Source organism: Lissotriton helveticus, chromosome 1_1 (assembly GCF_964261635.1).
Source record: "Lissotriton helveticus chromosome 1_1, aLisHel1.1, whole genome shotgun sequence".
Taxonomy (NCBI): Eukaryota; Metazoa; Chordata; class Amphibia; order Caudata; family Salamandridae; genus Lissotriton; species Lissotriton helveticus.
The window spans coordinates 929,346,145-929,371,970 of NC_136057.1; the positions used below are offsets into that span (position 1 = coordinate 929,346,145).

General features: G+C 44.9%; 1 protein-coding gene across 4 annotated transcripts in view; it reads left to right on the forward strand.

Annotated features, from left to right (window-relative positions):
• Positions 1–24,458, forward strand: part of MDM2 (MDM2 proto-oncogene) — an 80,720-nt gene extending 56,262 nt beyond the window's left edge. For all 4 annotated transcript variants that reach the window (XM_078676685.1, XM_078676660.1, XM_078676676.1 and 1 more), the window contains exons 10-11: positions 17,197–17,274; positions 23,463–24,458. In XM_078676685.1, coding sequence (XP_078532811.1) covers positions 17,197–17,274; positions 23,463–24,026 — 642 coding nt within the window. In that variant the 3' untranslated portion in view covers positions 24,027–24,458. The remainder of the gene's footprint in view (positions 1–17,196; positions 17,275–23,462) is intronic.
• Positions 24,459–25,826: the final 1,368 nt, after the last annotated feature.

The window sequence follows — 25,826 nt, forward strand, 5'->3', positions numbered from 1 at the left end:
ATCCCCCACATTGTTCAACCTCGTCATGGAACCACTCACCACCTTGCTTCAAGCATCTAATGTACACTTCCATATGTACGCCGATGACACTCAACTTTATCTCAAGCTACAATCCCCGAAAGACATCAAGCTTCTGAACTCCACACTCAGAAACACCCAATCATGGTTGGCCGATAATCACCTCAAACTAAATGCTCTGAAAACTGAATTCCTTCTGATCTCACCTCCCACGAAAATTGCCATCACCCAAACCTGGCTCAATCACCTAACTGCGCTCAATGTCCAACCCACCATCGTGGAATCTGCGAAATCCTTAGGTATCACACTTGACGCCAAGCTCTACATGCAGCAGCACATTAGCAAAGCAACTAAAGGAGCAAACTTCCAAATCAACACTCTGAGGAAACTCAAACCCTTCTTCCCAGCTAAGGACTTCCAAAATGCTGTACAAGCCCTAGTCATCCCTCGCATAGACTACGGAATTGTGGCCCTTAGCGGACTCCCCCTTTCAACAACCGCACCCCTAAGAGCCTCCTTGAACGCTGCCGCGAGACTCATCACTGGTTCAAGGAAACATTCGCATATATCCCCTGACTTAAAATCCCTGAACTGGCTGCCTTTTGAAGCCAGAATACAGCTGAAAATAGCCGTTATGACACACTCGGCTGTACACCACAAGTCACCCAGCTACCTCACTCAAAAGCTGACTATATCTGGAGGCTCGAGATCCAATAGAAGTACAAAAAATCTACTCCTGAAACCTCGTAGATTCCGGAAGGAAAAAACATGCAAACGCTCCTTCTCAGGAATGGCTCCCAGGATCTGGAATGCACTCCCTCCTGAAACCAGGCTTATCTCCTCCACGGCACTTTTTAAGAAAGAGGTAAAAGCCATCCTTATGGCTAAGTTCACCTGAACTCTATTGTTGCTGGAACAGAGACTTTTGCACCGTTGCTGTAGTACTGGTTACCTGATTGTCTGTTGGTATTATATTTGTACAGGACTGATATCCTATTATGCTATTTCACTTACTACCGACTACTATATTGTACCCAATAGTTGGTCTAACCACCTTCTTGTTGCCCCTACCCCTTGTTTCCTGCAAGTTTTAAGTAAGAGGTAAAAGCCATCCTTATGGCCTAAGTGTGAGAAGTTGGCCTGGTATATGATGCTCACTAGTTCTAGTGATCACCTTGTACCATGCCAAGCAACCCTTATGGTGCAGGTTGTAAAGTCAACCTTATAGACAAGCTATCCTAGGGGTAGCATGGACTAAGCAGTCTTAGGCTAAACTCTGTAAAGGCATGTGAAGCAAGCTGTTTTACCATACACAATCCCTTGAATACCAAATGAAAGGACACCACACAGATATATATTGAAAATATATATGGATTTATTACTACAAATATCCCTGATACTCTTTATGAGCACAGAAGCAAATGCGTTAAAACAAAACACAGTTAAAATACACAAAAGTTGCACAATTTTGGATGAGCCCTAGGGGCCACCTAAACCATATACTAAAATAGTGGTATAAGAACCACTATGGGGAAAGTGAAGAGGCCTAGGGCCTGGGGAATCGCTGGAGCTGTTCGGGACTAAAGTCGGGAAAGGCCCGCGGGACTCGGGAGCAGTGCGGAAAGTGCACGCTTTACCAATGCAATGTCAATGGTGCGTAAAAAGTACAAAGTTAGTTAGGAAGGAACCTTCCGAGTGACCTAGAAAGCTGAAACTTGAGACACAGACACTAGAGGTGTGTACCAGTGTGGGAACACCGGCGGAGCTGAGTTACCTCACCCACAGGAAGCGGGTGCATAGGGTCGAAGTAGTGTCGGGTTTCGTCACGCAGGTCGATGGTGCTTGGAGCTGGAGATGCTGCAGGCGGCTCGATGTGAAGAGTTCCGGTGGATCCAAGGGTGGATCTGAAGAGGTGAAGACCTGAAAGCAGAGGGGACAATGTTCAAAGTCACTAGCCAGTGACTACCGTGGAACCAGAGTGGAACCAGGCGATGTCGGGTGCAAACAGGCGTCGAGGTGTAGCTTCTCTCTGCAGCCACGTGGACACGAGGGGTCGAAGACGTCCAGGAGTCGGTCACGAGCTGTCCCACGCAGGCTTCTCGCTGTTGGCGGTGTCGGCGACTTGATAGAAGCAAACAGGCCTTGGCTAATGCAAGCCACGCAGGAATCGAAAAAGGCTTGTTACTCGGACCAGCAAGGTCAGAGCAGGGGCTCCTTTTTACAGGAGCAAGGGCAAGTCTGGAGCAACCAGACCCGCAGTGAAAGTTGTAGGTTTCGTCGCCAAGATGGCCACTAGCCGCGTGGCAAGTGGGCGGTTAGGCGCGTCGAGTGGCACGATGCAAAAGGGCCCCACGCAGATCGTGGAGATGCTGGGGGGCTGATCTTCGGTGCAAGGGCTGCTCGAGGTTGGGGCTTCTCAAACCCCAAAGCACAGCGTCGAGGGTGCCTCTGATGCTGCGCAGTCAGCGTCTCGGGGGTCTTCCAAGATGTCCGGTCCCACGTCTCTCGGTGCCTCCACGGGTCCCTTCTTTGCAGGGACTGTGGATCGGGCTGTGAGAAGTCTGGGAGTCTGGGTCTTGTCAGGCTCTGGGCTCGGGCTCCGGCGGGAGGCGGCGGCAAAGCAGACGTCGAGTTGCTGGATGGTGCCTGTGTTCACAGGGTGGTCACTCCTTGGCCACAAGGGAGATTCTCTTCCGTCTTCTGTGCAGCAGAATGTCGAAGTCCAGTCTTCTTCTGTATTTCAAGTTGATTCAGGATGATCTGCAGTCTCAGGACACAGCTCCCACTCTTATTCGAATCTGGGGGGCCGGATCACCTACTAGGTCCCTCCTCTGGGTGGAACCAGGAAGGGGGGTGGTTACACCCCCTTTCCTTTGTCCAGTTTCGCGCCAGGACTGGGGCTGGAAAGCCCCAGCACCGGTTTGAACTGGCCTATGCACAGGGACACCTTGTGTGCCCCAGGCATGTCTGATTCTATTCAGCCCTGTCCTACCCAATACACAAAATCCTGTCTGGAGTGGTGCTAGCACCTCCCCAGGCAGGAAACCCTTTGTCCAAGCTGCCCTCGCTGGAAGGACTCCCAGCAGCAGGAGGTCAGACTTGTGTCTGTGTTGGCAGCATCCATTTTGGGATGCTAAGGCTCTGTTTAACTTTAACCGGGGTTCAGGCTAGGTACATGTCGTGTCTCTCTAGAAGGGTGGAATACTACCCCCGTCGCCAGAACTGGCTAGGGGGTAGTATTCCAATTTGTATGACACCTTACTCGACATGTTTTGATAAAGCCAAACCCAAGATAGCATTTAACCGCGAGGTTCATAATGCACTTAAGAGTATATGGTATGGCAATATCATGAAACAGCTAAAGGACATGGTTCCGAAAGCTGCAGACAGGCTCAGCTCATGCCAGAGCACCATCTCACATATTTCCAAGCACTCTGCCTCCAGGATTGATGAGGCCTTTCATAGGAGTGACTGATAGGAACATATGTGTCCATTTTAGGTTAGGTATAGGCATACTACACCTAAGTAAGGGGTGGTTACACCGACTTACCCCAGCTGAGTGATCAGCCAGTTGTGTCAAATATGGAGGCCAGGCCAGGGGTGGCACAATACATGCTGCAGCCCCTGGTAGGCCTTGGAAGCACCTATGCCCTGGGTACACTGTTACAGGGGCCAATAAGGTGAGCCAATTCCAATTGTGTATGTACCTAAGGTACATGGAGTCCATTTTAAGGAGAGAGCAATTAGCCTGGGGCCCTGAATAGCAGGATCCCAGGCCAACTATGTCAAAAACCAGCTAAACACCAGGCAAAATGTTTAGGGGTAACCATAGTCAGATATCCACCTTCCTACACTAAGCTCACCTGATCTCTATTGTTGCTGGATCAAAGACTCTGCACCGTTTTGTATTATTAGTCACTTGATCGTTTACTGATATCATATTTGTACATGATTGCTATCCTATTATGCTACTATATTGTACCCAATAGTGTATTAACCACCCTCCTGTTGCCCCTACCCCTGTCTCTGTAAAGCGCTCTGATATCTGCAAAGATCTTGTTTGCACTATATAAAACTTTGAATAAATAAATAAAATGCCATTTGGCGTTTTATGGTTAGTGCAGTAAAAATATGGGTGATAATGGCATTCGTGGTAACGGCATATTGAATATTTCTATGTGGCAGCCTGATAAGTATTTCGTTGTAAAAACGGACGTTATAAGGGCATAGTTGTTGCTCTGCTGGCATTGTGAAAGCTCTTGTTGTAAAGGCTTTCGTTATTCCGTTGTTAGTCCAGTACAGATAGCACTCCCACCACTCGCAGGCTAGCAGTCATACACTATTGACCCCACACACACACACTCGCACACACTCACACTCTTCACGTCCCAGCAGTCTCACACTGCCAACAGCACTCTTGCATCCCTCACAGACAAGCGGCCACACAATGGAAGCCTTCTCACTCCACTCACAAACTAGTAGCAAAACCAATATGTTCTGAAAATGCCTTTTCATTGATTAGTGAGTTCCTGTGTGGTATTGTCGACGTATGAATGCAATAATGAGACAATGAGTGGATGAATAGATGCAAGAATTCAATGACTGTGCATGGTAATGGGTGAAAAAGTGACTGAATGTATTGAAGCATTCAGGTGCTTTCACCTTTAGCTTTGCCAATAAGCCGGCAGCTTCTCCAATAATATTTAGTGAGAATATAACTAAGCGAGCATTTGCAAACCGAAAAGGCGGTAGGGAAGCCAATGACAGAATTATTGGCTTTGCCAATGCTCGCTTGTTGAATGCTTGGCTTTGTAGATTATACAGAGCAACTTGAATTGTATATGTTCTGGACGGGGTTTGGGGTTGGAATGATGAGTGAACTTGTGAAGATGTGGTTAGGAGGGTGTTACCCATATCATTATGCATGATGAATAGGGCATGTCTTATGCAGTGATCGGTGTAGCAATTCATTCTGCAAAAGGAACCTGATCTGGGATTTTTTATTATGTGCTTCCTGAAGGCTAAACAGGTTAGCCTTGATTTTTGTAAAACCCTAGAGCCTTGACATTGGTGAGGCTGAAAGAGAAGCTCTCCTTTAATTTGTTTGAGGCTTGCTGTTATTCATGTGATTGAATTCTGCCTAGTTGTATTTAGCTTGAGATAGACCATATACATCCATGATTGGTTTGTTCTTAGAAAAATGTAGAATGCTAGTTGGTATTGATAACCCTGAAGTAGAAAAGTGTCATTGGTGTACAAATGTAATCTCCGTAGTGGACAGTAATATTGAAGGGGGAAGCAGGTGGTTGGATGAGCTCATCTGGCACTACTCTCTGTTGGATGGAGACTGTTTTGAATATGTCCTAGTCGTTCTAGGGTCACAGCGATTGACTGTGCTTACGCCACTGGGTCATCATCGTCTTAAATTTTCAGGAAGAATGATTACAATATTGGTTTGTATCTAGGAATTTGTTATATGCATCAGTGGAATCGAGTTCTGACTTATTGAGGCTGAATTAATGCTATAATTTCAAAATAACCCCATAAAATAAAACTATCCATAAAACCTGTGTAAAGGAATCTAACTTATGGAATAAGTGGGTATTCTGAAAAACTGCCATGGTCCTTGCCTTCCTGTAGGTATGTTGGATCCCCTAACCTGTTTGTGAAGTTGTTGGGTTATTCATTTTTCAATGTTAAGGACCTTACCAAGCAAGGGCTAGAGGGTTAAGAGTTGGTAGTTTTTTTTTTTTTTGGGCGGGGGTGTTGAGTTGTCTTGTCTCTTCCGAGCTGAAGAGAACATACTTACGTACGTTAGAGAGTTATGCATTACAGATTGCCAGCTAGTGAGCAATGGTTCCATGGAGCCGGGTAAGATAAGATAGCAACTTAAATGTTTACCAGGTCTTTGATAAGAATGTTACGAGGAACTTTGGGAGACGCTGAAAGGGGCAGGTGGTTTCTAGTATGTTGTGGAGGTTTGTGAGGTTAATCAAGCATATTTTACTGATAGTTTTTTTGGCCAATTCTTTCAGTGATGCGAGATGCTGAAGAGGGGGTGGGGGAGTAGGTTTATGCAATGCTTAACAGCCCTTTTTGTGTTCTGCCTCTCATATAGCTTTGTTATAAATAGTAATTTCCCACTATTTTAATCAGCTGGTGTGAACTTGGATGATGTCTAGTGTCTTATGCCCATTGTTTCATTACTACTTAGGTGATCGTTTTTTCTTTTCGTAACTGACTCAACCCTTTTTTTCCTTAAAGATCCCACTGCCCAGTTTTTCTTTTGAAATTACACTGACTCTGAATTTACCTGTATGAGGCCCTTTATTCCCAGTTTGACTGCCCCTCCGAGAGGACAAACCCTGGATATATGAATCAGACTTGGGAGTCACATTTTCCCCTGCCATTGAGATCTCCTTTAACATAGGCCCCCCAAAGGTAAGTAGTCTCCAAGATGGAATACCCCAGTGGTAAATGTCTTTGTTTCGAAATGATGCTACTTTGCTACCATGCATTATTTCATTTTTGCACAATAGTCCTTGAAAAAATGTTTCTGTCTTGTTAAGATTTCAGATTGAAGCTGAACCAGATTTGCTAAAAGCTTCCCTCAGAGTGTGCCCTCCAGAAGTTCTGTATCTGGAAAACTGTATATTTTTTTGTCCCACTAGTTTGTATGTATTTAATTCGTAACACGTCTGCTCTGGGATGTTGTAATGATGGATTTTGCAGCGTGAATCTTTCTGGATTCACTATGCTGTGCATTATTCCGCGGTCTTGTGGTTGGGTCCGGATTCGTAGTCTTTTCTTTGTTTTTTTTTTTTTTTTTCTCTTTGCCCAGGTGGGCGTCGGCGTCACACCCCCTTTGGGTGTATTTCCGGTGACGTCGGCATGCTTCCTGCGGAAGCTCCCACTCTTGGGCGCCATCTTCAGATTCTTTTTTTCCGCGGTCGGGTCTGGATCGTTCCCGTTTGGGCTCCAGACATTTTTGGAGAAAGAAGAAAGAAAATACAGAAAAGACGAGGAGAAGTCATCTGAAGACTCCAGGGGACTTCACCGACGAAAGACAAGCAAAGATAAGGCGTTTTCCATCCAGATCTTCGACGACCGTCGACGAACACGCGACCAGAGAGGCCCTGGACGCTCGAGGATGGACAACACGCCGTTCAAGTTCTGCCGTAACTGCCACCACAAGTACGCGCAGAAGGACCAGCACCCGGTATGCAACCTTTGCCTACCGGTGGACCACGAAAGCGGAGACTGCAACGCCTGTTCCGCCTTCACCCCGAAGACCCTTCGTGTGAGAGAGAGGCAGAGGGTAGCACACGCCGCCCTGCAGGGGAAGGCCCCGACCCCGTCGCTCTACGAGCTGGGGATGTCCTCCGAGGAAGAAGACAACGCTGCCGCCGAAGACGACAGCTACACGGTCGTAGAGACCGATTACACGAAGACTTCTGACAAGGTAGGAGACTCTTCGGCCCCCAAGAACCCGAGAGACTCTGAGTCTCGAAAAATCGAGGGCAAGACCCCGAAAGCGCCGACGCCAAAAAAGGCGGCGTCCGCGACTACTCCCAGGCCCAGCGGATCCTCAGAGAAGGAGTCCCCGGCGCCGAGAGCTGCTGATCAGCAGAAGACGTCGAAAATCGTCCCCGAAAAGGATCGATCGACGAGGGAGAAAGACCCGAAACTGTCGACGACGACCAGAGACCCGATATCCGGTTCGACGTCGAAAACTTCGACTCCGAGAGGCACGGCGACGAGCCATCCGTCGAAGAGAGCGGCGGAACCATCCGACGCGGAACACGCGGCCGAGATGGAAAAGAAAAGAAGGCGCCTCGAGGCAGAAATGGAGAACTTCATGCAGCGGAAAAAAGATTTCGACGCAAGGATGAAGGCCTTCACGATCCCTCACAAGACCAAGCCACCAGTGCTGGAGGCGGTCGAGGAGGAAGAAGAAGAGGTCGCCGAAGTCACCGAGCAAGACCAGGACGTCGAGGTGTTCGACGACCAGGAGGAGTACGAGAATCCCCACGAGAGCTACAGCTATGGGGAGGAAGATGAGGGCAGGACAGACACAGAGTCGGCGCCCTATGACCTTCAGGAGGTAGATTACATCGATGTCGACACCGACAGCCCGGAGGAGGTGGTCGACACCTACCCCTCGAGGCCCTCGCCGCCGGACGACATCGGGGCCTACAACGCGGTGATACAATCTGCCGCAGCAGCTTTCAAGCTCAAGCTCGACGAAGAGAAGCAGAAAGCAGACTTCCTTCTGGAAACATTGCTCCCAACACAAACGAGGAGCCAGTTCCTCCCGATGCTCGAGAGCGTCTTGGCTCAGGGGAAGGAAGCTTTCAGGGAGCCCGCAACATGCAAGGCAGTAACTCCCAGAACTGAGAAGAAGTACAAGCATGCCGCAAAGGACCCGGCCTACATTCAGGGCACGGTCTCCGCAGACTCCATTATCACGGCCACAGCAAGGAGGAGGGCTAACGTACCCACTACCTCGGGCCCGCCACCGGATAAAGAGAGCAAAAGGATGGATCTGGTGGGCAGAAGGATCGAACGGAATGCCGCGACCCACTGGCGCATGGCTAATTCCAACGCCCTGGTAAACAGACACATGTACCAAATCATGGAGGGACTGGGGCAGTTGGTGAAGGACTTGCCCCAGGATGCCAAGCAGAAAGCCGAAAAGCTAATTGAAGAGGGGAAGAATGCTGCAAATTCTTGCCTTAAGACGGCCCTGGATGGGGCAGACACCGCCAGCAGGCTCATGATGATGGGCGTCACGGAAAGGAGACACGCCTGGCTCAGGATATCCGGTTTCAAACCGGAGGTGCAACACAGCATCCTGAACACACCATTCAACGGCAGTACGCTTTTCGGACAAACAGTTGATGAGCAACTCAGCCAACTTAAGAAGGATAACGAAACAGCAAGATCCATGGGAGCATTGCAGTTCAGAGGGAACAAGAGGGGCACCCCGTCACGGAGGCCCGGCGGGAGAGGCGGAAACCAGCCAGGTACATCACACCAGGCTTTCCAGCAAACGCACCAGGCAGACTCGCAGGGTCAGCAGGGCCATCAGAAACAGCCCTGGCAGTACCAACAAAGAGGCCAGTCCTTTCGAGGGAGAAATGGACGGGGACAAAATAGAAGAGGGGGCCAGCAGCCCACCTCCAAGTGACTTCAAAAAAATCCGTGTGCCCACCCACAAAAAAGATCCCAGGGGGCAGCACGTACAGATGGGTCAAGACAAACTAGACACCTACGACCACAGGACACCAGTGGGAGGAAGATTAAGATTCCACCTCCAGGAGTGGAGAGGAATCACATCAGACAAATGGATCCTCAACATTATCCAATTCGGATACTGCATAGAGTTGGAGGCGAGGCCAACAAACAGAAAACCAAGAAGAAAGCCGCTAGCAAGCAAGCAGCTGCAGTGCCTTCAGGAAGAAGCAAAAGAACTCCTGCAGAAGCAGGCCATAGAAAGGGTACCCTTCAAGGAAAGAAACACAGGAGTATACTCAACATACTTCCTGGTACCAAAAGTAGACGAGACAATGAGGCCCATTCTCGATTTACGGTTCGTGAACAAATTCATAAGAACGCAAAAATTCAAAATGACCTCCCTGCAAGAGGTGCTCCCACAGTTGCAGACCGGGGACTTCATGGTCACTATAGACCTCAAAGACGCATACCTGCACATCCCAATGAACAGGAAGCACAAGCACATGCTCAGGTTCACCGTCGGAGAAAGCCACTACCAGTTCACGACACTGGCCTTCGGTCTAAAATCGGCACCAAGAGTTTTCACAAAGTGCCTCGCAGCAGTCGCAGCGCACCTAAGAAGGCAGGGAATACATGTATACCCTTACCTGGACGACTGGCTGGTGAAAGCAAACTCATACCAGAAATGCAAGCTGCACGCACATACAGTGACCAGCACGCTCATAAACCTGGGGTTCTCCATCCATTGGAAGAAATCATCAATGGAGCCGGAACAAGTGAAGATCTTCCTGGGAGCACAGATCAACACCTTACAGGGCAAGGTGTTCCCCAGCGAGAAGAGGGCGAGGGCGCTGGTGAAGGAAACTCGCCTCTACCGGAAGGGACAAGCTCGGACAGTGAGGACGGCGAGCAAGATCATGGGGATGATGGCATCATGCATCCACCTGGTACCGAATGTACGACTCCACATGAGACCCATTCAAGAATGGCTACAGGAGCAATGGTCACAAGCTACAGGCAGTTGGGAGGATCTAGTGGTTGTAACGCACGCAGTGCAGAAGGAGATGACATGGTGGACCATGGAGAACATAGCAAGGGGAAAGCCTCTAACGCCCCCAACGCCAACAGTGACCATCACCACAGACGCATCCCTGAAGGGATGGGGCGCTCACATGGAGGAGCTCAAGGTGAGGGGACTGTGGACACCGACGGATGCCACAAAGCACATCAATTACTTAGAATTGAAGACAATCTTCCTTGCACTGAAGGCCTTTCAAACAAGACTGTACAAGCACAGGGTATTGATACAAACAGACAACACCACTGCGATGTTCTACATCAACAAGCAGGGGGGCACACAGTCCGCACCGCTTTCAACGCTGGCGCAGGAGATATGGAGATGGGCCATCCCTCTCAAGATAGACCTGCTAGCCATACACCTACCAGGGAAGGACAACATACAAGCCGATTGGCTCAGCAGGCAGACATCGGCATCCCACGAGTGGGAGCTCAATGCTCAGGAGACAAGATACCTGTTCGACAGGTGGGGGACACCATCGGTGGACCTGTTTGCCACACGCCAGAATGCAAAATGCCAAAACTTCGCATCCAGGCAGCCCGAGGAGGGGACACTGGGGAATGCCCTATGGATAGATTGGTCAAGGACATTTGCCTACGCCTTTCCCCCGATACCACTGATGCACAGAGTACTGAGCAAGTGCAGAGCGAGCAACATGACACTGATACTGGTCGCACCGCAGTGGGCGAGGCAGACCTGGTACTCGCAGATCATGGAGATGACACAGTGTGCACCCCACAGATTCAGCAGGAGGAAAGATCTACTGTCCATGCAGAACGGAGAGGTACTGCATCCAGAGCCAGAGAGCATGAGCCTAGTAGCGTGGCTCCTGAGGACATAGAGTTCGCACATTTGAGACTACCAGAAAGCACCCTGAGGGTACTTCGGGAGGCACGAAGGCCCAGCACTCGAAAGTGCTACGTTGCGAAATGGAAAAGATTCACAATATGGTGCAGACAGGAAAGACTCCACAATAAGATGAAGAGGGACTCCACAGTGCTAAGGTACCTGACGCACTTACTGGAGAAGAACCTTAGCTCATCCTCGTTAAGAGTTCACTTGGCAGCGATAGTAGCCTACACAAGGGGAGAAACGTGCAGGAGCTTCTTCACATCACAGGTGGTGAAGAGATTCCTAGAAGGAGCGAAAAGGATCGCACCACCCAAGCGGGTGCCGCCACCTGCATGGAACTTGAACACAGTCCTAACGGAACTCATGAAAGAGCCCTTTGAACCACTTCACAAGGCCTCCCTAAAGATGCTAACTATGAAAACAGCCTTCCTGGTTGCGATAACGTCCTTACGCAGAGTAAGCGAGCTTCAAGCGCTGACGCTACAAGAACCATACATACAAATACACAACGATAGAGTTGTGATGAGGACTGACCCACACTTCATGCCGAAGGTGGTATCCAATTTTCACATGAACCAGTCTATACAGATACCGAGTTTTTTCCAAAAACCCACAACCAGCGCAGAGAGAGCTCTGCACACCCTGGACGCCAGAAGGGCAGTCATGCACTACATTGAAAGGACAAAGGGGCACAGGAAAACGAAACAGTTTTTTGTGTCCTTCGCAAACAGCTTCATGGGCAAAGCAGTAACCAAAAGGACCATTGCACGATGGATCGCACAAACAATCCAACTCTGCCACAAACGGGCAGGACAGGAACTGGCTGAGGGGACACGTGCCCACTCCACCAGGAAGAAGGGCGCTACAATAGCCTTCCTGGCTAACACACCCATAGAGGACATATGCCTGGCGGCAACATGGGCTTCGGTGCACACGTTCACGAAGCACTACTGTGTGGACATACAAATGAACAAGGAAGCTCAAGTGGGACAGAAGGTGCTACAGCACATATTCAACACCCAACGCTCATCTTCCACCCAGCCGCCACAGAGATGAGAAACCGCTACAAAATCTATGCACAGCATAGTGAATCCAGAAAGATTCACGCTGCAAAACGAATAGTTTTCTTACCTGTCGGTGTAGTTTTGCAGCTTGAAGATCTTTCTGGATTCACTAGCGAACCCACCCACCTCCGCCAGAAAGATGAGGCTGGAGAGAGAAGAGGTGGTTAACTAAAGAATAGACTTTGAAAATACAAAGCGGTAAATACAAACTAAGAAGAACATTGCCATTACTTCGGAAACGAAAGAAACACGGAAAAAAAGAACCCGAAGATGGCGCCCAAGAGTGGGAGCTTCCGCAGGAAGCATGCCGACGTCACCGGAAATACACCCAAAGGGGGTGTGACGCCGACGCCCACCTGGGCAAAGAGAAAAAAAAAAAAAAAAACAAAGAAAAGACTACGAATCCGGACCCAACCACAAGACCGCGGAATAATGCACAGCATAGTGAATCCAGAAAGATCTTCAAGCTGCAAAACTACACCGACAGGTAAGAAAACTATTCGTTCCTGTTGCAAGTCACTTATGTTTTGTAGATATTTTACAGTTTTGAGTCCTAGATTCCTTTGCCTCAACTAGAATGAACCTTGCTGCCTAAGCATTACTCTAGATTACTAAAGCATGGCACTTTAAACATGTATGTGGTAGATTTTTTTGCAAGAGACTTGAAATAAAATGCATATACGATTGACACGCAAGTAGAGCCAAACGCTACACAAGTTCCGCCACAGGAAATTGCTTAAATACCGTAGTCTGAATTGATTAAAGTAGCTACTATCCTCTTCAGGTTTGTCTGTGAAAAGTGCAAAACTGGAGAAACAAAACACCGGGACAAGATAGTTACCGTCTTTCTGTACACAGGTCATTGCATAATGTGGAATATATATGTGTGCGCCCTGCAAGTCAAAGAATTTGATTCCTAGGGTGGCTGGCCTAACCCTTTATCCAAAGAAGATTGTTTGGTAGTAATTACACTGGTTTTCTTGAGCGATACAAAAGGGCAAAATTGTAGAGGACAATTGTTGTACAATAATAGCCTATTTTGACAGAATACATTATATCCGGGTCTGGATTCCTGCAGGCCTCTGATTTTGCCTCCTTTCCAGCAAGTCTGTTCAGGATTTCATCTTTCTGGGGTTGACACAAACTTTCCTGTTTAAGGGTAACCACCAACTCCTCCACATTCTCTACCCACACTGGAAAAGGATGTAAATTTACCCGAGAAGGGCAAGCTCAAACAGTTTTCCAGGCTGTTTGTATAATAAGGTGGATGTACATGGGGAGCAGATTACCCATGGGGGAAATTAGTTTGCCCTGGAGAATATACATTTTAACAAAGGAATTTGCAGTTGCTGAACTTGTGCAAATATATATGTTTATATTTACTCTTGTGAAAATGGAATTCACATACGTTTGCTTCTCTAATCTTGTATGATTCCCGGTTAGTTATAAATCTTCATCAATGCAAGATCATGTTCATGAGGTATGCTTGAACTGTTTTATTCCTTCCCTTTCTCAATCGACTTCTGTCAAACAGTGATTTAATGCAACGGAGGTGCAGAACATTTTCATATCCTTTATCTTAATGATTTATTTAAAAAGATATATTTTTATTGAATTTCTTAGTGTCATATTGTTCACATTTGTCACATTGTAAGAAAGCAATATCAATGGCATAACTGAATACTGACATTATAATAAGGTTAAAGTATACTGCGACTTCCCTTCATCTGAAAAAAAATTACGACACCTATAAAACAAACTGAACAATCCCCCTCCCTCCCATGAACCCCAGTACAATTAAAGGCAATGTATACGGAACACATCCCACTCGAGTGCAGGCTGGAACATGAGTAATTACAGACATCCATACAATATCGCATTACATAGTCCGTTATTATCACATCTTGGACATATCATAAATACATTACAGTGTACTTATACAAGGTTTCCTAGGTTCTGTATACCAGTATCGTACCTATGATAATTGAGTCACTGTAAATTCTTCCAATATCAAATTCCATTCCAGTGAGATAGGCTTTTTATGTAACCCTCTATGCTCTTCCCTCTTAAGCTCTGCGCACTCAGCTTTCCCCCATCTCACCACCTCCGCATGCCATTCCGCTATCGCTGGTGCTGTTTTCTTTCCAGCGTTTAGTTATCTCTCTCTTTTAGCTAGTAATAGTGCCATTTTGATAAATCGATATGTAGGATTTCCACTTTTGTGTTTGAGCCCTAATCCCAGTATGGAGATTCCATTAATACACCTCTTCGCCCCGGGCTCACCTCCTGCAACATTTTGTGTACTTCATTCCAGTAATGCTTCAGTCTCTGGCAGGGCCATATCATATGTAATAAGTCAGCATTAGTTTCATTACACCTTGGACATACATCTGACTTGTTCGGGAACATGGCGTGTAATCTACGCGGGGTAAGATACGCTCGGTGTACTATCATCAGTTGGATAAATTTAAACTTTGCGTTTCTCGATACCTTCCGTGGGTATTCTAAAATAGAAGCCCATTCCTTATCCGGAAGTTCCCTATCTAAATCCGTGTTCCATTTATCTCGTAGGGTCTGTAAAAGTGTTTCAGCGTGTGACCGAATACCATTATATAGCTATCTAGTAAGATGACTGCCATTTCCCATTAAATATTGTAAGTGCACCAGTGTATGTATCGAGCGCTCATCACCAGTGGGGACCCAGGTGGATCTAATATATCGTACAAAGTTTGCATGTAATATAAACAGTGTATTTGGTACACCCCTTTCGCCCACAAAGGTGTCATGATTCATTAGGATGTGATCTGTAAAGAGCATACCAACAGTGTCCACTCCCTCTTCCACCCACGCAGATATCTGCCGTACTGTTATTATACCTGTTGGTGTTCGTATGCCAACCAGTGGGATTTTGGATGTGTATGGAGTCTGTTTCCTGGTGTAGGACAGTGCCCTTCTCCAATAGAGTAGTGCCACTCTCAATAATGGAGGTTTAGTGGGTGTAATTTTGCTATTGGGCAAGAGAAGCGCATGCAAAATACCCCTGTTCCAGTCATTCCTGGACATTTCTATTTCTTGTAAATTGCACTCCGTAATCCAATATGCCATCCACTGTAGCTGCCCCGCATAACAATATGCTCTAAAATCCGCAGCACTTGGGCGTCCGTGTTTAGTGGCTAACTGCACTTTGGACACTCCTATTCTGCGTTGGCCCGTGCCCCAGATCAACTCTATTAATAATGTATCTAGTAGTCTGAACACCTGCATTGGGAACACAATCGGTAAGTTTGTAAAATATTAAAGTAATCGTGGCAACATCACCATTTTAGCAATGGCTACTCTACCAGCCACCGAAAGCGGCAGGGACGTCCTTTGTCTTAATGATAATGTCACTAACTTAACATAGTGAGCTTTGGTTAACCAGATCACTCCTATGAATGTAGAATCCGAGTGCATTTCAGACCAAATGTTTTCAGCCACTTTTGTATGGATTATTTTTGGACCTACGGCCTTTACCCCCTATTCCAAAACTTACCCCGAATTAGGAGGTCCATTAGGATGGCGGATGGACAAAGTCCGTCCGCCATCCTGTCGGGGGCAGGCACCGTCCGTCACAAGGGCGGAGGAACCGTGCCCCCAATTAAGATGCACCCGCCACAGTGGCGCCCGCATTTTTAACATTGCGGCGGGGCATTTGCTTGAAGCACCGGCCTTCGCAATGCGAAAAATGCACGTTGTACATTTCAATACACAACATGACAGGCACCGCGCGGTGCCGTCATGTTGTACATTGAAATGCTGGGGGGGTACCATAGGTACTCCCCATGTCCACCCCCTTCACCTTGGGGGCCCGCAACGGACCCCCAAAGCAAAGACCGTATGCCCGCAGCCCATCCTAATATGGCTGGCGGTGTCTGATAGACAACGCCACCATATTAGACCTTTTCCGCCACGGTCGCAAGGCGACCGCGGCGGAAAAGCAGCGGACGGTCTTTCCGTCCGCCGTGGTCCCCCCCCCCCCGCCATACTAATATGGCGGGGGGGGAATTCGGGAATGGATGTCGGGTGGATTGCCTCCACCAGGCCGGCGGTGGCTACCGCCAGCCTGTTGGAGGCAATCCACCCGACATCGTAATGGGCCCCTATATTAGCCTCTCTGCAGAACGTATTTGATTAATTCTGTATCCTTTTCTATTACCTTGCTTCTTTTCCAGATGAGCTTGATATTCTTTAAAATATTTATGAATGTTAATGAATATCCCATTGTGGAGAATGAAAGGTTATTTTGTAATTCGAATTCTATACATATATAATATAATTTTATATTATATCCATTTTCTGTTTGCACAATAGACATTACAGAAATAAGAAAGGTTTCTGGTTTTAGATTCTACATACTTCAATAGGTCATCAAAATTAACTGATTGACTAACTGCTTGAATGCTGCATTTTGGGATTGTTGAGGTCCTTGGTTCATTAAAGTGGCAGTTTAGTTTATCATCTATAGTGCAGTATACCATGTGATTAACTTTCATTTTTTTGTTGGTTAAAAAAAAAAAGAGGGATACTAAAAGGATTTTGTCAATAGTGTTGGTTCGTGTAGCTTTAGATCCCGTTTACAAATGGGCTACAGGCATTTATGTGTAATAGTTTGTATAACAGTTTTTATATTACATTACTGAGAAACATGTCTTTATTTCACGTGCAACACACCCACACATTTGTTTAGTATTCTAGAAGCATACAGGTAGCTGGTGAAAGTCTGTATTAATTGAATGGGGGAAAACCTGTGTAACTGGTAAGTAACTCTTCCTTACTTACTGGATTATGGGCAAAGTGCCATTTAGTGATGTACTAAATGAACTTCCTGAACTAGCTAAGCCACTGTTTGCTTTTTATATGCTTCATTGTGAAAATTAATTTACATTTTTAGATTTGTTTTTTCCAAAGGTATATCAAGTAACCATATTCAAAGCTGAAGACACCGATACAGACTCATTTGATGCAGACCCAGAAATTTCTGAGGCAGTAAGTTCATTTCTTTGTAAAGTGTGCAAGGTTTTTTTGTTCTTTTTAAAAAGAGAAATACTTAGTATTTTTCTTGCTCAACTCAAGTGAGATTCACTGTTCTCAGTCTGTTTTAAAATTATGTACCTTTTGATGAGCTACTTGTATGTAAAAATCTGATTCAGACGCAGCAATGTTGTTATATAAACAGGATAAAATTAAAACATTTGCTCTGTTCTCTATTCTTTCTGCAGTTGAACAAGTGTACTTAAAAAGACTGCTTTAGACATAAAGACTTGACTGGTCAAGGATGTCAAATGAAAATGTTAGGGTATTACAGTATTTTATGTTTTAGAGTTATTGGTTGCTTGTCTTCTAGACACACATACCAATAATAATTAACAATACCAATAAACTTTTCTGCATCCAAGAATCTTCATAGATGAACGTGTGCTGGCAGTCCATGGTGAGTTTGGTCACAGGGACCAACCATGCCCTGTGGCCAAGCCCCGCTGCTCAAGACTGAAGGGTGTGCACAGCAGGGGATACCAGCCCATGCCAGGTTGAGCGCATGGCCTGGACGGGAGCCAAGTCTGGTGGGCAACCCCAGGGTTGGCAAACTATGGTGGTTGAGGGCAGGGCCCAGCTCATCAGTTCTGGCTCCAACACAACAAATCTCTGAAATTTACCAGTTATGGTGACCACTGTTCCCAACACACTTATTAGCACAACCCCATGTTTAAGTTGTGCTTGATTACCCATCTTCCAATGCTATGTACAGATCGGCATGGTGCTAGTTATTGCTTTTGGTGTATGCTGGTAACCATAACTGGGGAATTTCAGTGATTTGTCGCTTTTCAGTGAAAAACAAAGCTCATCTTAGAATTGTTTTTTCATTAAATAAATCTATTTCTGTGTATATATGTATGTGTGTATATTTCCATCCGATATAGCTATATAGAACATTTAATTCCATATATTAGTAGAAAGAGTGAAGAATCCATCACGTCTAAATGTTGTTTAGCACCCTCAAAATGTTATACTGTAATGCTACAAAAATCCCATTTTCAAAACTGTACTACAGCACCTATAATACAAATTGCAGAGTACACTGCTAACTAACGAGCAAAACTGCATCCTGATAGGCTTAAGCACCATGCCCATTAAGGCTCTAGGACCTTTCTAAGGCTTCAAGGGCTTCCACTATCCATGATGCCTTGCACTGGAAGTTATCTCATTGCCAGTCCTTTTTTCAAGCTTTTGTGAGTGGAAGCCAGGAACACTTTGGGTGTGCTCACACCTGGTTATGATAAATTCCTGTCAAAATTCAAGCTGTTTGTCTTTCACTCAATGCTGTTAACATCTAGTAGGAGACCTGAAGACGTAGTTCGCACTTGCTATTGAAGATGTCTGCCCCAACCTGCTCTTCGTCAAGAACTAGCTTGCCATTGATGTTTAAACAACGCAACTGTTGCTGAAGCAGTACGTCTTCACAGTCCAAGAACTAGAGGTGCACACCAGCATCTCCCTCAAGCGGATTTTCTGCTTGATGTCGATCCATCATTCGTCAGTGCCATTGAAACACAAGTTGACGTCTCTCAAATCCACCCCAAATCCTTTGACCTTTACACTGGAAGCAGAGTTTTCACCCAATAGGAGTCTGAGGTTGCCGGTAACTGCCAAGTCAACTCCACAGTTGTTGGGAACCCCAAGATTTGTCATTCTGGCAGAAGAGCCTTTACGAGCTCCTCTCCAGCCCACAAATCCCCTGCCTCCACCAAGTATGTTATCAAAGCAGACATCAACATCTTTATTTAGGAAGTTACCGTTGACTCCTAGAAGGTATCCTGGTGGTATTTCCCATCACAAGACATCTCAATCAGTAGTTCAGAGTCTCCAAACACACCCAGGAACCATAGAAGAAGCAGGTCACCATCATCCTCTTCATCTTCTTGCTCCTTGGACGCACGTTCTTCATAGACACCCCCTGACCAGCCCATCCTCCCAGCCCCATTTCTGCCAGGTTTGCCATCAAGTTGATCTCCAGTCGATGGTATTACAACTTTTCATGATGTTTTGGTAAAATGGCCATCTAACTTAAATAACTCACTGGATGACTCCCAGACCAGTCCATAGCATCCCCTGTTCAGGTACTTTCTTATCTGGAAACGGCGCTAGACACAATGCAATGAAAAGAATTCCCTTTGCAGGAAAGCCTTTAATCCTAGTGGGAGACCTTTCATCTTATTCTGTAGGCTCTCAACCCCAAAGCCAGGGAAATGTACTCCGTTTTAGGATCCATGACATTTTGCATTTCCTTTATTCCTATTGTGAGACTATATATATATATAAATATATATATATATGTAACCTTTCTTGTAGCGTCTAGGTCAGTGGTCTCAAAAGATAGCTATTGAGATGAAAAACTGTGCACGCCAATGGACACAAGGCAATATCTATCATGGTGAGCAAATCTACTTCAACCAGTCCCTTTCCAGTGGAAACATCAGACAAAACTATTGTGACAGATGTTTGTCTTTCAGAATTGGAAGCTCATTTGGAAGCTCAGTTAATGCAGGGCTGTGGTTGGGGAGGAAGAGCTCCCCTTAAATCCGTTAACCTGGGCTCATGACAGTCCATCTAATCTATAAGGCTTTCCAATTGTCTGACGACAAGCCTGAATTCTTATTCAAATGGACACCATAACAACCATGTTCTGCCAAGCCAAGACGCACAAATTCCAGACTGGAGTCGTAAAGCATACAGTTGTGGGCCTTGTCCCAGTAGTCTTTCCGTGAAGGCAGTATCTTGTCGAGGAATCCTAATTCAACAAATGTATTTCCTAATCTGATTTTAAGAAGATCATGATTGGGACATGTCATTATTCATTGAAACTGTGCTATTTAATGGTGGATCTCATCTCAAAAGAAAAAATAACAAGACGTATCCTGTGTTAAAGAACCAACGTTCATTGGGCAATGTCCTTTTGATGAACTCTGTATTTGCCGAGCAACAATGATTATAATTGCTCGAGATTGGCAGAACCAGTGGTAATATCCAGATCTGGTGCAGCGGTCTGTCAAGCCACACAAGAGACTGCTATGCAAACCAAAGCCATTACCCAAATCACAGCTTGAGTTATGCCACTCCTGAGATCAGACATTACATACATCTGAATCTTACTCAGTCCTGCACTGTTGATCTGAAGTAAGCCAAACCTCTATTGACTATTGTCTGCTATTCCTTCAAATGGAACAGGATTTTGTTTTGGTGACAACAGAAAGCCTACCATCTGATCACCAGCCAGGAGGGTGCTATTGTTCTTGCTATTTACTTCTTGCTCTGTCAAATGTGTGACTCCTTTCCATGAAAGTGCATCTCTGTTATTACAGCTCACAGGAAAAGGCCAAATCTGGCATCTTTTTTCAAAATTCCCAGTATCCGATACTTTATTCGAAGGCCTGAAAAAGTCTACTCTTCCCTGGAAGACTCCCTTTCTAATAGCAATAACCTCTGCTCGTAGGGTTAGTAAAATTCAAGCCCACTCAGTTATTGAGCCTTTTACATTTTTCACGCAAATTGGGTTGTGATAAGAATTCATCCTTTTCTTCTGAAGGTAGTATCAGAGGTTCATATTAATCGGATACCAGCGTTTCAGTTTTGTTTTGACAACCAGTCCTCTGGCTGAGCGTTCTTTACCCTCGCTAGGTGAGAGAGGAGTTTCTAGAGAAAACCAAGCCCATATACATGTCTCACCAAGACGTATTTAACTGTGGTCACATTCACCGAGTTCTGGTCACTTCAAAGTAGTCCGTTTCTCATTGGATTATGTCTTATATTCCCCTGTGGCATATAAATGGCTTATTTTTCCCTGTGGCAAATAAACTCTTGCCTGCAGCCTGGCTGAGAAACGTTCCTATTTCAGATATATGTAGTGCAGTCGCTTGGAAATAAATCTATACTTTCACGAAACGTTATGGTCTTAATTCCAGTACAAAAGCTGATTAATGTCCGTCAAGCTGCTGTGAGGAACCATCGGTTAAACCATTTTAAAGGTTTACTTCAGATTTTTTTCCCCCTCACTTTAGATCGCTGTATTCCTTACGCTTTAGAGCAACAAGGACTATGACACTTTCTAGCTTGGTACACCATGTTAATGTTTGACTATCATTGGAGATCCTATAATGCAAATAAAATCATTAACGTGCTTGTAGTCTTGTTTCTGCATCGTAGGAATCTTCACTGAAATCCTAAACGATATTCCCTCCTCTCTGGCCTCTTTTCTTGTGCATTTCAAATAAAAGCCTCTGAAATATTTTTATTTGCCACCCTATTTGCTCTTGAAAGAAATTACTTTTGGAGGCATCTTCCGTTATGCGTAGTGAAAGCTCTTGAAGCCTTACCAGGTGGGGATGTTTGTTTTTGTTTTTTAACTTCACTAATGTAAACCTATCAGGCTGCACTTTTCCTCATTACTTTGTCATGTACAATGCAGTTTGTATTACAGGTGATGCAATATGGTTGTGGAAATGTGATTTTTCTGTATTATCTTGCCTTTGATTAACATTTGGAGGGTGTTTTACATTTCGACCTTTGAATTTTTCACCCTTTCTACCGATACATGAAAATAAATAAATGTGTCTGTTATTTTGATTTGAAAATTTCCGGGGTCCCCACATGCAGCATGATTTATTCTAACATTTATTACTCTAATGAACTTTGGTCCAATGCAGAACCAAGATTACATGCCAGTAACCATTTCTTGTTAATTTAAGGAGTGCTTGCCTAAGTCAGGTTTTGCAACTGAAATTCTTGCAACACTTGGCATGATGTTTTAGGTGCCTTGTGTCCCTGGTGTGGAGAGTAGACTAGTCAGTGGTTTCTAGGGTTGTTGGTCATTGTAGTGGCATATTTACATTTTTGTCAGCTACTCAATCTGTAGAGTGTAGGCTTTCTGTCTGGCTGCACAGCAAGATAATACAATTTTCTTTTAAGCAATTCTACTTTACCTACCTCCTATGTTATATTCTATCAAGTAAGTTGTCTTGCTTCTCATGGCGATTGAGAAGCACGAAAATCAGCCTTTTTTCTCTGTTTAACAGTACAAATTCTGCCTTCGGCTAGCTTTGCTTTTGTCGCCACAAGGTAGCTTTGTCCTCTTAAGTTCACATATATTCCCATTAGTGTAATTGGGGATTTTCTTGTGCAGAGGAATTGTGAGTCATACTATAAAGACAGTGGAGAGCCAACCAGAGGCGAGGCTTCCAGATCTTCACTCAATTCTTGCTAAACTAGAGTAACAAAACGCCTTAATTTACTTAGAAAAGATGTTCCCCTGATTAATTCACTACTTTTGGACTTTCAGATATCTCTTGCAAGATTAGGGAGCACTGTGGACTCTTTGCCACATGCCCATCTCTAAATATGCAGAGCTTGGGATGGAATGCTTGTCCTTTGCAGCGGAATCTGATCTTTTTGTTATACACCACTCGGCAGTCCCTCTCCCCTGTCTTCAAACACAGACAGTAGGCCACAGCTTCACTTCCGTTAGAATTGATGGCTCAGGCATTAGCGGTTGGCTAAATGCCCACTGGTGTTTAGACCAAGGGTCCCAGACCATTCCCAAACCTAACTACCCCTAAAACAGGCAATTTTAAGGTATTCAGATGCCTTCATTTGAAAGGTAATGTGTCTGGAACCTGTGAGATTGTTCCTGACTCTGTTTTGCCTTCAGACCCAGTCAATATGCGCTGGTTCATTTGCCAAGAGCAGTTGGGTTCTGCATAGTGAGATAATCATTGTTATTCAGAACTTTTAGGCTAACCGTAGCTGGTTGTAAGAACACCGACCAATTAATATGATTGAGAATGATCGCATTATTGTCAATTTACTCATTATGGCAAACAATGGTTACAGGAATAGCAGAACTTTATTTTGTATTTTTATGAATCTTTCTAGTAAGAGATTCCTTTTACCACTATGATTCACAGAATGGCTGCTATTCAGAAAATTGCATTATTGTGGAGTAGCATCTATTTGACTCCACGTTTTGTGGGCAGGATAGTGATGTACATGCTTAGCTCCTAATATGACTAATAGTGAATCAATCTGGATTTGAGACCTTAACAGAACATCTAGAAAGAAGAATTCTGAAAAAAACCACTGATAAATCTGCATTGTAATTAACTTTCTCTCTTATTGTACTTCAGGATTATTGGAAATGCACAAAGTGTGAGGAAATGAACCCTCCACTTCCTCGACATTGTCATCGGTGTTGGGAACTTCGCAAGGATTGGCTTCCCGATGAGAAGAACTCCAAAGTAAAGACGCAAAACTTAAAACGTTTGGCAGAACTAGATGAAGAATTGGGCTTTGATGTTCCTGACTGTAAGAAAGTCAAGTTGGTTGAATCAAAAGATTCTAGTGAAGATGATGACATAGGTGCAGAAACATCCCAGTCCCAAGAAACAGAGGATTACTCTCAGCCATCCACATCTGGTAGTATCATGAGCAACAGTCAGGAGGATCCCACAGAAATGAAGAGAGAAGAAACACAAGTCAAAGAAGATGTAATGGAATCTACTCTTCCTCTTACCAGCCTGGAACCTTGTGTCATTTGCCAGACTAGGCCTAAAAATGGCTGCATTGTTCATGGAAGGACAGGACATCTAATGGCTTGCTTTACATGTGCTAAGAAGCTCAAAAGACGGAATAAGCCCTGTCCAGTCTGCAGACAGCCCATACAAATGATTGTATTGACTTACTTCAGTTAGTGACAAGACCTTATATTAACTGTGTACCATGACAGAGATCACCCATGTCCAATTAAAACGCTACACATTTAGGTGTACCAGCATGATACAAAATGTAGGCACTCTGAAGAAAAATGCTAAGGTGTTGTCAAAGCTGTAGGGTGAATGGCAAGTCATGACATAACATTTATGTCAGTTCAAAATGCAGTGTGATTGTGGGCTGGTGCCAGAACCAAGAGTCTCCTATTTTCACCCGCATATCACTCATTGGGTTTAGTCTTCTTTTGGGTGGACACTGGGGGACAAAATGTTTAGGAGCAATTATGGCACCAATAAGTGTAAAGGTTTATTTCACTGCATTAAGTATCTGCACTGTTGTATAGCTACTATTTTCTGTTGGTAATTTATTTATTAAAAAAAATAAATGACATGTATTTATTTAAAAAAGAAAAATGCACAGAGCTCCATTTCCTTGCATACTTTGCAAAGTGCCTAGTTTTTTTGACCCACAGCATCTCAACTGTTGACCATGTTTACAACGACAGTACAGTGATGTACTGACTGTACAGCAATATGCTGACAGTTCATCCTGTGTATTCTTCTAAGTAAGTGACGTTTTACGGCACTGTTATGTCTTTTTCTGGACACGATTGGAGAGGGTCATGTCATGTAGAGTAGACTGTTAATTTTAAATAAGTGCCTGTTTGTGTTTCAGCTCGAGGACAAATTTAGAACGAAAATCACTGTGTAAAAAGTCAGTCTGCTGGGGTCTTGGAAATGGCAGTCTGAGCCTTCCTTCCTTACTTGCTTAGATTGGTTGGTGGTTTATTTATGTTAGATGGTTTATCTGTACTTTGATAGTTGCAATTTGGTTACTTCCATTTACTCCAGTGGCTATTTATTTTCATAGTGTCGGATGTATGTGCGTGTGACTTATACGAAATAGACCAAACCCACACTTTTAACACCACCTGTGTCAATGAAAAAAAGACACTGTCAACAGATACCTGCGTAGCTGTGTGAAATGAATATCGACGGTTTCCCTCCCCATATATACCCCCTCTGCTTGCCTGGAGATAGACTTGGAGTAAATGTCTAGGTCACCTTCTTCAGAATTTATGAATTGAGCGTTGGGGGGGTGGGGGGCCTGTGCCCCCAGCACCAGTTGGTACTAATTTTGCTACAAATCCATCCCTATGGTTTCCTGGGTGAGGATAACATTGTCCCTTCCAAATTTAGCAGACTTTCAGCAGACTGACAGCAGTTTACTCACTATAGAGTGAGATGCCCAAGCCCAAAACAAAACCGTTCTAGGACCAAGCCAGGTGATTGAGTGAAAATCTCGTGCTAGGGTGTATGTGTCCTCTCCTCCCCTCTCTTTTTCTTGGTATAAGCAACTACAAATATCAGATAATTGTGCCGATTCTGACCCCACTTGTGTGCAACCTGTAGCCCTAGATTTTAATTAATTCTAGAGTACATTCTGTCTCGTTTAATACCAGCAAGAACAATGTACAAATGTAATTTTACATCTGTGTACTGTATTTTGTGCTGTTCGTCCTCTCTGCTAGAGCCATCATTCCCTTTCATACATTTCTTCATAGTGGCATCATGTTTTATTTTTGCATCTGCAAATGTTCTCTTTTTTGCAGTGCCACAGAACAATTTTAATGAAGAGAACTGTGACAATTATGCAAAAAAGCATTGTTTTTGTTTATTATGAGGTTTCCAAGTGATAACATGGTAAGAGCAAGTTCTCGAGCACTGGTTCTTTTAGAGACTTCCTTAATTTACATACTGTTGCGAAACAGGGAATTGCCA